Raw genomic sequence first — 13,520 nt, 5'->3', positions numbered from 1 at the left:
TTAATTACAAATTATAAATTTCTAACATTACCATCCAAACATAACTAGAGATTCCATGTGTAGAGGTGGCAGCATAAACATGTGCTAACGTATTGACAAAATGTGGTGCTTAGAGTGATATTTGTTGGTGCTATCTGGAAAAGCCACATGCTAATTTGGGTCTTCAATTCCATGCAGCCATGCACGTGCTACTAGGAAGTTTGTTTAATGAGAAAATAATGTATACAATAATAGTGTAAGAGATTTTAATATTACGATTTGCATCATCCAACGTTTACTTTAATTATGATTGACTTTTAAATAGAATTAATATAAATGAATAATGGATTAAATATTAACTATGTATAAATCTCTATCATTGCATGCACTCTTGTTTAATTCGTTTATTAGCTTCTGTTTCTTATCTTTATTTTCCACAACGCACCATAAAGATGACACTGGCCTGGAAATAAATATTTTGCTTTTCTTAACAAAATTAAACAAAATTTAACTTTTAATTAAAGCATTACAAAATAGTTTTGTTGCAGGATACGGGGTCTTATCCAAATATTTTGGTGATTGAGGTAACTTTATCTTTGGGTTTAGTCTAAATATAAATTATAGTTAATCAATTTCCACTTTAGTTTCTAACTTTTAAAAAGTTTTTCTCTAAAAAATATTTTTCGCCATAAAATATATATCAAAGTTCTACGATAGTGATAGTGATAGTAATAATTATAATATTTCATCTTTAGTAGTTAAAATAATCACTATATCTAATCAATTCAATATATATCAAATGGAATTTAAAATAATAATAATTTCTAAAAAATAATTTCAAAATAATTGATTATATTTTTTGGTAATTAATATAATGCATAACCTGAACATAAATAAATAATTAGATATTATATGCTTCAATTTCTTTCTTAGATAATGGTTTTTTATCAATGAAATATTATATAATTTAAAAAATAGATAAATATTATTCAGTAAATAATATTATTAAGAAAAGTATAACAAATTAACAATAATTTATACTAAAGAACAGGAAATGATAACAATTTCTTTCAATTGACAATAATTCATTTATCAGTGACATAAAGGAACTCAATACCCATAAATCATACCATAATCTAAATTAAAAATAAATCAAATTTATTATAAACTATACTAAATTAAAAAAAAATTGAAGCCGTCAATGACTCAATGATCAAATCAATTACGTAAGCAACTTTATGTTGTTTTTTGGTATATTTTTTTGTACCAAAAAAATAACATGAAGTTGCTTAGGCAAGTGCAACATATAGGCCCAAATCTAACAAAAATAAAATGCTAACACAAACTATGTTTTCTTTAGATTGAGTGAGAGAGAAGACAGAGAAATGGTAAAGGTTTTTTAAGGATATTATAAGGTTGGTTACGACCCCGCCAAATGGGACAACAAACGCACTACTGTTAAACAAAATTTCAATTCAACAATTTGAATAGAATTCAGAGTCGATAGCAATTGGGTCCAATTGATTTTTTTAAAGTATAATTAGAGGGGTTTGAGTGTGTAGAATGAAAACATATTAATATAGGTAAAAATCAATTTACTTAAGGCATTAGTGTTTGAGAGACACTAGAAGATATCGTGTCACTCTCACTTGTCATACATAATGCCATACTACATCATCTTTAATGATTAATTCATTACCGTATTTAAAATTGTAGTTCAAAACTGAAATATTATGGTTTCAACGATAATACGATCACGATTATGAAAATATTAATCATATTTTCTCACAATTATGATTAACACAATCATAACTCTAAGAAACAACATTTAATAGGAAATTAACTAAACATCTATATTTCATTTACTGGAGCTAAAAAAATTAGTTTTCACCTTCCAATTTTTTTTTACTGGAGCTAAAAAAATCTAGTGTAGAAAAAGGAAGTTTAAGATGTGGATTTTCGGAATTCAAAATCAACCACCTAATTCTTTATGGCCAAATCTCCCAAACCTAATTCAATCTTTTTAATAAAGTGTTCTCCAATTTATAATTGAAAATTAATGCATTTTTTAACGCATAAAGCCTTTTTCATACACAAGGTATGATAAAAACTCAAAGCTAATGCATTTTGCCAAAGCACTCAACGTGACCGGTCATTACTTGCATAAACTTGGCTTTAACCAACCACTTGAACTAGTCACTTGGTCTCTTACAATTTCAAGTCATTCATTAAGTCGGTTTAGAGAATTTCATAAATTTATATGAAATTGTTTATGCTGTTGAACCTTTCAGCTTGTTGTTGCTATGTAATTTGAATAGGAAATAATGCTTGCATTAGTTTTACATCAACATAAGCATAAAATTTTAGTTAATACCGTATATTGCTTAGTTGATTAATTAGTAATCAATTACTATATCATGATAATTTATTACTAACCAGTTAACTAAACAATACAAGTTATAAATAAAAAATTTACTTCACTAATTGTGGCAGAAAATGATATTAATCTAGCAATATAAAGTTTCGCTGGATTTCTACGTAGACTAAAATGTCAAATGTTTAATTCTTTGAAGCGATACTGATTGGTAGATACACTATTTCATTTAGTAGTACTGTTGTCATCCTTTGGTTTCAAAGATGTAAACCCAGGAAGCTATACCTCATATCCTGCTGTGTTTGGTGGGAAGTTGTTGTTCCATATGTGTGATTTTATTTTTCCATGGATGGGTTGAGTTTTCATCTTTTGCTTCCATTTCACTCATATATACTTTCTTACAACTCCATCACCTACTCTTTAGCTTCACTTGGAATTCATATAAGAGAAAGCTATGTGCTTTTCTAAGCCACATTGCCACCAAACTTGACTACCCTTTTGTATACTGATGTATTGGTTGGTCCAATCAGAATAAACAAGAGTCAGAAACACCATAGAAATAAAGACTCTTTGCACTTGCAGCCTTTTTTTCTTGCTTTCATTTTTCATTGTTTAGTGGCCATTTTTTTATCTTCCAAGTTCAACCAATCATAATGAATTGTTAAACTCAAAATATTAACTACTTAGGAGGTTCTCTGATTGATAATGTTCATGTTGTGATGGGGAAACAAGGGTCTTCTAAGGATTCTGTTTTTGGCTTAGGAATGAAAGTTCACAACATTAGATGTTGTAATGATCCTCCTCCTTCTTGGAGGAGGATGACTGGTGTCGATTGCCGTTGGAACTCGAAGTCATTATTGTTTCATGGGTTGAAAAGTGATACTTCTAAGTACAGTTCTTGTAAGGGACTATATGTTGGGAAAAAGCATTTGTGGCTCCAAAAGCACATAAAGATTATAGTTGTCATGTTTGGATTGTTGAGTAGTCTTTTCCTTCTTGATTCTCTTATAGTCTCTTATGATTTTGCAAAATTTCAACCCTCTCCAGCCTCTAATAGTTCAAGTGAGTTTCAGGTACATGTACAACTTAGAATATCTCAGGCATGTTAGTACTGTCCTTGAATTAATATCTGCAAATACTAGATTAGCTCTCTTTGTTTGTATTTATTCTCTTTACCATGCATGTTCAAGTCATTAAACTTGAGTAGGCTTTTATCTTAGCTTAGTTTCCAATAGTGTTCTCACGTAATCAAGTGCATTCATGTCTATCTCGGCCCTCCTTTGATGTTTTTCGGATCCATCCTTGTGTATACGTGCGATTTTCTATTCTGCTTCCAAGGTGGTGTTTTTTTATTTTGAATGATCCAGCACAGGTTATGTTAATCTAAGTGGCCAATGCATATTTCATAAATTAGACTAGACTTTGAGTTGAAGTATTATTTAACATTGATTTCTTAAAATTTTATGCCTAATGTGTTTGTTTTTATGAGAAGGGTAGAGATTCATACAACAATAAGAAACAATCACCAATACAGATGTATGACAGGCTCCTAAACATGGCTTCCAGTGCTCTTGCTAAGGTTTGTATTAGATTTTCATATTCATAAATGTTTTTGGATCAGAAATTAGATACTGTTACTACTTTTGGAGTTTATTTCTATCTAGTCTAAGAACTGATTTTGTGTAGTGTAGAAGGAATTCAAGCAAGAGTCATCTAATTTGTGGGTCAAACCTTACCGACAATCATCGTCATGGAAACCTTGTGCAGAAAGAAAACTTCAGACCAATCCAGGTATATATGAACCTTCCTTGCACATCAAGTGATGTTATAAAACATGTCTTCAATATTTACAATATATATGCATTTCTTATTTGTATATGAAAGTACAGAGTTTAAATTGCAACTTATTATCAACAATATAGCACTCTAATTAGTTTATATATTTTGTGATAGGGAAATCTGTGGAAAGTAATGGCTATATCTTAGTCAGTGCTAATGGTGGTCTTAATCAACAAAGAGTTGCTGTAAGCATTGTCATTTTAAACACACTTAGCATATTTCAAAAAACACAATACAAAGCACAAACACTACTAAACTTACAATTCTTAATGTCTGTCACTAATCATATTGAACATTTGACAACAAATTTATTTTAGTGTACAATAATGATTAGGCTACTGTACTGATTACAGATTTGTAACGCTGTTGCTGTTGCATCAGTCCTCAATGCAACTCTAGTTATTCCAAAGTTTCTCTACAGCAATGTATGGAATGACCCAAGGTAAGATATCATGTTTATCACTATAATAACAGGAGAGTTTATTTCATTAGTATAACTCTTTTCTTTTTTAACTTTTCTGCTTCTTTTATATAGTTAAACCTTTCCTTTTCCCACTCTTGTAGATTTGAATTTGATTGTTGCAGTAAACTAGAATATGTTAACAGATATGATTTTGATCCAGCTTCGTTCGTGAGAATAACTCAGAATTTTTTGTAAAACTTATAATTTCATTTCAAAGACTGAACTGTGGATTCACATGTTGACAAAAATGCAGCCAATTTGGTGACATATATCAGGAGGAACATTTCATGAATATGCTGAAGGATGATATTAATATTGAGAAGGAACTACCGCCTGATATGAAATCTTTGGATATTGAAGCAATTGGCAGCCAGGTTTATTATGTTACACTTTTATATACTTCATGAGGCAAATTGCAGTTATTGTATAACAATGTCAATGAACACCTTGCATTTTAGATTACAGATGCAGATATTGCAAAAGAGGCCACGGTTGCTGACTATATTAAAATTGTGCTTCCTCTTCTTTTAAGAAATGGAATTGTTCACTTCCTTGGATATGGAAATCGACTTGGTTTCGATCCACTTCCTTCGGATATTCAGGTCATAAAGTTACCTTATCAGTCAAGTTTTAACTACTTTTACAAATTTCTAGCAGCCTGCTTTATACTCAATAGTGCTTCTAAAATATGTGTACATTTCTTTTGTCACAATCAAAATTTTCAGAAGTTTACTTCAAGTTCAAGGTTTAAGTAGTTCACCTGAATTTAATGCAGAGGTTAAGATGCAAATGCAATTTCCATGCTTTGAAGTTTGTACCAAAAATTCAAGAAGTTGGGACACTATTGATAAAAAGGATAAGAAAATTTAGTGCTCCACCAAGCATGTTAGACACTCAGTTGCTGGGGAAGTTCGTTGAGAACAACAAAGATCGCGATTATAGTAGAGGCTCAACCAAATATCTTGCTTTGCACTTAAGATTTGAAGTTGATATGGTGGCCTATTCTTTTTGTGAATTTGGAGGTGGGGAAAATGAGAGAAGGGAACTTCAAGCCTATAGAGAAAGCCATTTTCCTCTCGTTCTTGAGCGCTTGAAGAATACAAGGTAGGCATGTTCCTACCATATGCTTTTCGACAAAGAGTTTAATTTTGATATATGGTTATGCGAAGTTTTTATACTATCAACCAATCATATATCACCTCGTATGTGACTCTTAAGATAGTTATAAATCTTACAAATCTTACGTCGATAATATATCACAGTTAAATCTTCCAGCGAATTGGTTTGATAATGTCGTTGTAATTCGTCTAAGACTTTTCTGGCTTATGCTATTGGTGTTTGTAGCCCTGTCTCTCCACTGGATTTGAGGAAATTGGGAAGATGTCCATTGACACCAGAAGAAGCAGCACTTGTTCTAGCAGCTCTTGGTTTCAAAAGTGGAACTTACATTTACTTGGCAGGTTCTCATATTTATGGAGGAGATTCAAGAATGCATCCCTTCACTAGGCTTTATCCCAATGTGGTCACGAAGGAAGATTTGCTTGCACCTAGTGAACTTGCACCTTTTAAGAATTTTTCTTCCCAGGTAATTAGGTACTAGTGCCTTTAGTGGTGTTATTCATTTCAGTACTAGAGTCCTTCATTCTTACAAGAACAAAATTCAATTCTCATTCATTTCTTATACCAATTAAGGTGTAGATAGAGACTCTAGACTATTGATATTCTCAATTACCTATTCAAACTCTTTATTAACTAGTCATAATTTTGCATAATAAAAACTTACAACAATGATTGATTAATGGAAAGACAATGATGGAATGCCAATATTGAGACTCCACTTGGTTCTTATTGAATAATGAGGAGGAAAATGTTATTATCTGTGAAAATATTCATATTGTTGATCAATATCATAGAGATTCAACAAAGTGTTTTATGTTGGTTGTTGACTGTCTAATACAATTTTCACCATTTTATCCGGACTCAACATCGACTATGTATAGCATTATGATAGAACATTATGGCATCGTTCGATCCATGTAGTTTACCTCACTCTAGTAGGATTAAGGCTTGGTTGTTGTTGTTAATGTGGAGATATTAATATAAACTTCAAATTCATGTGAATGCAGCTTGCTGCTTTGGACTTGATAGCATGTGCAACTGCTGATGTGTTTGCAATGACTGACTCTGGTAGCCAACTTTCATCACTGGTATCTGGATTCAGAACCTACTATGGTGGTGATCATGCTCCTACCTTGAGGCCTAACAAGAAGAGGTTAGCAGCAATTTTGTTGGAGAATGGCACCATAAGATGGAACATTTTTGAAGACAGGGTAAAGAAAATGATCCAAGAAGGTAAGAAGATTGGCATAAGGAAATATGGTACAAGCATTTATAGAAATCCAAGGTGCCAAGAGTGCATGTGCAACAAACAATAATAGTTAGTCCTTGCACAAATATACACTGATAATCTGTATGAGAAATATCATGAAAATTTAATACATTGTGAGACAATGTTTCTTCATACTATGGTAGATCACTTTTTTACTTTATACTAGTTTAAATTTTAGATTTCAATTTATTCCTCTAATAAAAAAATATCAATTGTGGGTCCTCTATCATAGCCAAAGAAGGATCATGAACTATGGACATAATGGGGACCATGAATACATACGACCCTCCTATCACTGTTGATAACCTTATTTGAAATAGTGTTTGCATAAGTGTATTTATTCTTTCAACAAATAGTAGAGTCTGCACCACCCTCACTTTATCACCCTGAACCAATAACAGTTATATTATGAAACTCAAATAATGACATATCAATATCAATGTACAATTAGTCATGTTATCAATTAGAAAATTGAATTTGAGTTCAGGATATCTTCACATACAAATAAAACTTTAACATTTAACTTGTCTAGTAAAAGTTTGGGATAATCGATCAACACTAGCTAGTAATTGCTTGCTAACACTTTGTAATCCAATTTCTTTTCTCCTAACTCCACTTACTCTTAGGCTTATCTTGGGTTTATAAAAGAATCGATGTCTTAAGGTTTTAGTTCAAGACTTAATGTGTCATTTGTGATTTTTTACACAACCCAATAATTAGAGGCTACTCAGTCGCAGAATGATCCAACACTCTATTAGAGACTTCATTAAGGGAATGTACATATCTGTCATCCTACAGTTTGTATCACTTCATGCGTCATGAGCTTGTTATTGGTCAAAAAAATCAGCGAATTGGTTTGATAATGTCGTTGTAATTCGTCTAAGACTTTTCTGGCTTATGCTATTGGTGTTTGTAGCCCTGTCTCTCCACTGGATTTGAGGAAATTGGGAAGATGTCCATTGACACCAGAAGAAGCAGCACTTGTTCTAGCAGCTCTTGGTTTCAAAAGTGGAACTTACATTTACTTGGCAGGTTCTCATATTTATGGAGGAGATTCAAGAATGCATCCCTTCACTAGGCTTTATCCCAATGTGGTCACGAAGGAAGATTTGCTTGCACCTAGTGAACTTGCACCTTTTAAGAATTTTTCTTCCCAGGTAATTAGGTACTAGTGCCTTTAGTGGTGTTATTCATTTCAGTACTAGAGTCCTTCATTCTTACAAGAACAAAATTCAATTCTCATTCATTTCTTATACCAATTAAGGTGTAGATAGAGACTCTAGACTATTGATATTCTCAATTACCTATTCAAACTCTTTATTAACTAGTCATAATTTTGCATAATAAAAACTTACAACAATGATTGATTAATGGAAAGACAATGATGGAATGCCAATATTGAGACTCCACTTGGTTCTTATTGAATAATGAGGAGGAAAATGTTATTATCTGTGAAAATATTCATATTGTTGATCAATATCATAGAGATTCAACAAAGTGTTTTATGTTGGTTGTTGACTGTCTAATACAATTTTCACCATTTTATCCGGACTCAACATCGACTATGTATAGCATTATGATAGAACATTATGGCATCGTTCGATCCATGTAGTTTACCTCACTCTAGTAGGATTAAGGCTTGGTTGTTGTTGTTAATGTGGAGATATTAATATAAACTTCAAATTCATGTGAATGCAGCTTGCTGCTTTGGACTTGATAGCATGTGCAACTGCTGATGTGTTTGCAATGACTGACTCTGGTAGCCAACTTTCATCACTGGTATCTGGATTCAGAACCTACTATGGTGGTGATCATGCTCCTACCTTGAGGCCTAACAAGAAGAGGTTAGCAGCAATTTTGTTGGAGAATGGCACCATAAGATGGAACATTTTTGAAGACAGGGTAAAGAAAATGATCCAAGAAGGTAAGAAGATTGGCATAAGGAAATATGGTACAAGCATTTATAGAAATCCAAGGTGCCAAGAGTGCATGTGCAACAAACAATAATAGTTAGTCCTTGCACAAATATACACTGATAATCTGTATGAGAAATATCATGAAAATTTAATACATTGTGAGACAATGTTTCTTCATACTATGGTAGATCACTTTTTTACTTTATACTAGTTTAAATTTTAGATTTCAATTTATTCCTCTAATAAAAAAATATCAATTGTGGGTCCTCTATCATAGCCAAAGAAGGATCATGAACTATGGACATAATGGGGACCATGAATACATACGACCCTCCTATCACTGTTGATAACCTTATTTGAAATAGTGTTTGCATAAGTGTATTTATTCTTTCAACAAATAGTAGAGTCTGCACCACCCTCACTTTATCACCCTGAACCAATAACAGTTATATTATGAAACTCAAATAATGACATATCAATATCAATGTACAATTAGTCATGTTATCAATTAGAAAATTGAATTTGAGTTCAGGATATCTTCACATACAAATAAAACTTTAACATTTAACTTGTCTAGTAAAAGTTTGGGATAATCGATCAACACTAGCTAGTAATTGCTTGCTAACACTTTGTAATCCAATTTCTTTTCTCCTAACTCCACTTACTCTTAGGCTTATCTTGGGTTTATAAAAGAATCGATGTCTTAAGGTTTTAGTTCAAGACTTAATGTGTCATTTGTGATTTTTTACACAACCCAATAATTAGAGGCTACTCAGTCGCAGAATGATCCAACACTCTATTAGAGACTTCATTAAGGGAATGTACATATCTGTCATCCTACAGTTTGTATCACTTCATGCGTCATGAGCTTGTTATTGGTCAAAAAAATTATATTTAAGTTAAAATTTAATTATTAAGTATTTTTCTAACCAATTATAAACTCTTGACACATGGAGTGGTCCAAACTATAGAACAATAGATATGCTCCCAGATGAAGAGTTTTCATCAAAAAAATATCTGAAAATCATAACTCCTTTTCCATATATACTATAGCTACAATAGGTCCACATTAGGTTCAGGGAAGTGATTTTAAAGAATAGGCCCACACTTGCCAAAATTCTTACAAGTGAAGTTTTTATCAAGATTTTGAATTTTTGACCTTGCATGGATAAAAACACTAAAAATATATATGAAAAAAATCTGCAAAAATCAACGAAGTTGCAATATTGAGAGCGAATAGTTAATCATGAGTCCTCAAGAATGGCTCAAAATAAGAAAAGTAGGGAATTTTATTTGGTTGCTACACTGTTTTGATATACTTTTTAAATTTATTACGTAATTAGTGTATTTTTAAAAACTCGACAACCTGACTGAGTTTGTTATTTTTTTCCCTAAATCAAACAAAACTTGACAGTGATGTTGGAGTGTTTATAAAATATACATTTTTATTAATCTCTACATCTAGAATGAAGTTTTACATTTTTTTTAATTTCTTACTCTAAACTTGGCAATAAGAGAATTTTTCCTTCACTTCATATTTTATTATACTCTGCACTAGTAATGGAGTTTTTCTTTTTTTTCCCTAAACTAAATTCTTCAACTTCACTGGAGTTTCTTGTTTTTTTTTTACCCCTCTCTCTGCTCTTCTCTCATCTCCAACCTAAATTTCCTCATTTTCTAAATCTTGTACTTCTCCTGTTTCCCCACTTTGTGCATGTTGTGCTTCTCTCCTTCCTCAAAATTTTGTTTTCTTGGTTTTTTAGTTATGCTCAACTAACAAATCTCTTCCCCTTGTTATCCTCAACTAACTTCTTGGTTTTTTTACTTTTATTTCTATAATATGTTTTTTTTGTTATTTTAGTGATTCTTTGTTGATAAGTTTATAGTCTCATTAGTCTTTTTCTACTTTGATGTTTTCACTTTATCTCTTCCCCTTGTTTTTTTTCCTGTAGTGGGAAACATACTTTTTTTGCTGTAATTTTGTACTAATTTATGAGCTTTATACCCTTTTCTCTCTTTACGAGTAAGAATTGTTTGTTTACCAAACTTTTGATCCTCTCCTTGCAGAGGTAAATAAGGAAAAGTTGAAGGAAAATAAGAATTTGTAATTATATGCTTTTATAATAAACTCCAATGAAGTTGACAACTTTAGTTTAGGGAAAAGAGAAAAACTACATTCTTGAGTGCGGAGTATAATAATATATAATAAAATATGAATTGAAGGAAACTTCACTCCCATTGTTGAGTTTGGAGTGAGAAATTTAAAAATATGTAAAACTCTAATCGTTAAGATTAATAAAAGATGTATATTTTATAAACATTCCAACTTAGTTAGTTGCCAAGTCTTGTTTGATTTAGGAAGAAAAATAAAAAACCCAACAATCAGGTTGCCAAGTTTTTAAAAGGTGCACTAGTTCCATAATAAATTTAAAAAATGCACCAAGATTGTAATAATTTAGTCAAAGTATACTAACCAAGTAAATCTGCCAAGAAAAGGATATAGTTTAGTGATCTTATAGTTCAGCTGCATATGCCATCATTTTAGAAGTTAGATTTGTGTTGGTGTAACCCTTTTTCTCAGAGAATCATTATATTGAGCAATGAAATGGTGTCCACCACCAGCTTAAAGATATAAGAGTAAATACATGCACAATCTGACAGGGTGACACACATATATCCAATAAGATCTTATTTTTGTGTCACTAACTTTACTGAGAAGCAGTCACTGACTCAACAAATTGATAACCTTAAAAAGCAACTCTTTCTCAATGATTCATCATGAAGGTAATGAAAAATCTTCGGAAAATCCTAAAGTGACATCCATGAGTTAGTTATGTGTGACAAATTTGGAAAAGCAAAAGGCCATAGACCTCTAAAGCTGAAGCTGACTTTATGTGTCAGTAAATTGTGTCAACTTATACAAATATTGCTAATGGCTACTATCATTAGAAAAGCTAGAATTCTATATTGTAAGTAAGTTTACAATCTTTACAAAAGCTAGAATTTTATTATTTATTATTGTAAGTAAGTTTAAATGTATAAGTTTTACTACTATATGATCGTAAAAACTCATTAGTAATTTTATTGCTCATGAATAAATACGATTGATGGGTATCACTGGTCAAGTCTTTTGTTCACACTGATTCCAACTTGAGTTATACTCTCAAACTATAGTTGGGAATGCTTGAAATATGTTATTGTATTAATTCAACATTATCTAATATTAGAATAAAGTAGAGTAATCAATGTTATATATTGGACTCAGGTCCCTTGTTAAATGTGCACCAGATATAAGCATCAAATAGAAACACCACATGGTCAGGTGGGTCCATGGGTGTGCTAGAGTTTGTAATCCTTCTTCTCTAGTAATATATTGGTAGTCGCTCAGTGCTCCCGGGACGTAGGCATAATTGGCCGAACCTCGTTAACAAATTCTCTTGTTTCTTCTCCTCTATTTATTCTATACACTTTATTTAATTGCTTGTAGCCAACGTTGCGCAACAATCACTTCCGCTGCACCAATATATATAAATTCAATCACAAACTGCAGTTGAGTACTGTATATATGTATTGGGTTTTTTCCTTAAAAACGGATGAATAAATATTGGACATGGTTAATATCAATTCTTATTGGGCATAGGAAAAGAAAAATAAAGTAATAATGTATATATGGTTAATATTGAAGACTTTGACTTGAGGTCTACGTAGAAGAAGCTGAAAGACATGGACGTCCAAAATGCTTCTAACTTGTTTCTCATGCAAATACAAATTTTTCACTAGTATTCATGCGTGTCACGTCTAGTAAGAAAAAATAAAATGAAACACAATGGATGTCTTAGTTATTGAATAATTAAAGTTTATCAAAGCATATTTTCAATCAATTGATATTAGTTTGGGTATAAGTATGTGAACAATGGAAATTGAATTGCCTATGGAAAAAAATTGGTCTTAAAAATCAACCATGCACATTAAGATGGTGAACTTTTATGCAACAACAAATTTGTTTGTCTTGGAACCTAAATGCCACGAGTTCAAATTTTGAAAAAATATTTTTGATAATTTCTACATTGGTTGCCTTTATTTATATACAATTATGTTGTCTAACTTCATATATCACAAGCATGTGTCACACTATTTCATTGACTGAAAAATTATATTTTCTAAATTTAATTATTAGTTATCAAAATCAACCAACTAAGACTAGCCATTGGATGTTAAGTTGAATTTAGTAATGTTGTTGCATGCAATATCCTCTTGTTCACAATTTCCACTTTCCACGAATATCCCCCAAAAAATAACCTCATTTGTACAAAACCACAGGACCACCATTGTAATAAGCAACACATTGACCAATGACCAGAATCACATTCTTTCTGTCCCAACTAGAAAAAATTAGCCAACAATGTTGACTCCTCTAAGAAAATTTGCACATGGGACCACACATTTAGCTTTGAGATAATAAAGCAAACACGCAACGTAACCTAAGAATAGACATGCATCATGCATAGGTGTATCCATGTCACCAACCTTACATTTGTTTCATCCTATATGTCCCAGTAG

At 31.7% G+C, this 13,520-nt stretch overlaps 2 protein-coding genes across 3 annotated transcripts; both read left to right on the top strand.

Moving 5' to 3' along the window:
• LOC109361609 (uncharacterized protein At1g04910-like) lies at positions 2,751-7,122 on the top strand. Of its 2 annotated transcripts, none has more exons than XM_019607118.1 (10): positions 2,751-3,426; positions 3,846-3,932; positions 4,045-4,144; positions 4,307-4,377; positions 4,546-4,634; positions 4,909-5,029; positions 5,114-5,257; positions 5,431-5,759; positions 6,000-6,240; positions 6,782-7,122. In XM_019607118.1, the coding sequence occupies exons 1-10, from the start codon at positions 3,073-3,075 to the stop codon at positions 7,088-7,090; spliced, it is 1,845 nt and encodes a 614-aa protein (XP_019462663.1). In that variant the 5' UTR covers positions 2,751-3,072; the 3' UTR covers positions 7,091-7,122. The 2 variants fall into 2 exon arrangements, with proteins under 2 accessions (XP_019462663.1, XP_019462662.1); XM_019607117.1 differs by having other exon boundaries at positions 3,843-3,932.
• LOC109362008 lies at positions 7,919-9,083 on the top strand. The gene is made up of 2 exons (XM_019607582.1): positions 7,919-8,201; positions 8,743-9,083. The coding sequence occupies exons 1-2, from the start codon at positions 8,106-8,108 to the stop codon at positions 9,049-9,051; spliced, it is 405 nt and encodes a 134-aa protein (XP_019463127.1). The 5' UTR covers positions 7,919-8,105; the 3' UTR covers positions 9,052-9,083.

The sequence above is a fragment of the Lupinus angustifolius genome, chromosome LG12 (genome assembly GCF_001865875.1).
Source record: "Lupinus angustifolius cultivar Tanjil chromosome LG12, LupAngTanjil_v1.0, whole genome shotgun sequence".
In the NCBI taxonomy this organism is placed as follows: Eukaryota; Viridiplantae; Streptophyta; class Magnoliopsida; order Fabales; family Fabaceae; genus Lupinus; species Lupinus angustifolius.
This window is presented reverse-complemented; position numbering and strand designations above follow the sequence as displayed.

Coding starts and splice junctions, on each gene's coding strand:
- LOC109361609 (XM_019607117.1), top strand. CDS start 3,073: ATGGGGAAACAAGGGTCTTCTAAGGATTCTGTTTTTGGCTTAGGAATG. Junction 4,378..4,545: donor TTAATCAACAAAGAGTTGCT/GTAAGCATTGTC, acceptor TACTGATTACAG/ATTTGTAACGCTGTTGCTGT. Junction 5,760..5,999: donor GAGCGCTTGAAGAATACAAG/GTAGGCATGTTC, acceptor TGGTGTTTGTAG/CCCTGTCTCTCCACTGGATT.
- LOC109362008 (XM_019607582.1), top strand. CDS start 8,106: ATGCATCCCTTCACTAGGCTTTATCCCAATGTGGTCACGAAGGAAGAT. Junction 8,202..8,742: donor TTAAGAATTTTTCTTCCCAG/GTAATTAGGTAC, acceptor ATGTGAATGCAG/CTTGCTGCTTTGGACTTGAT.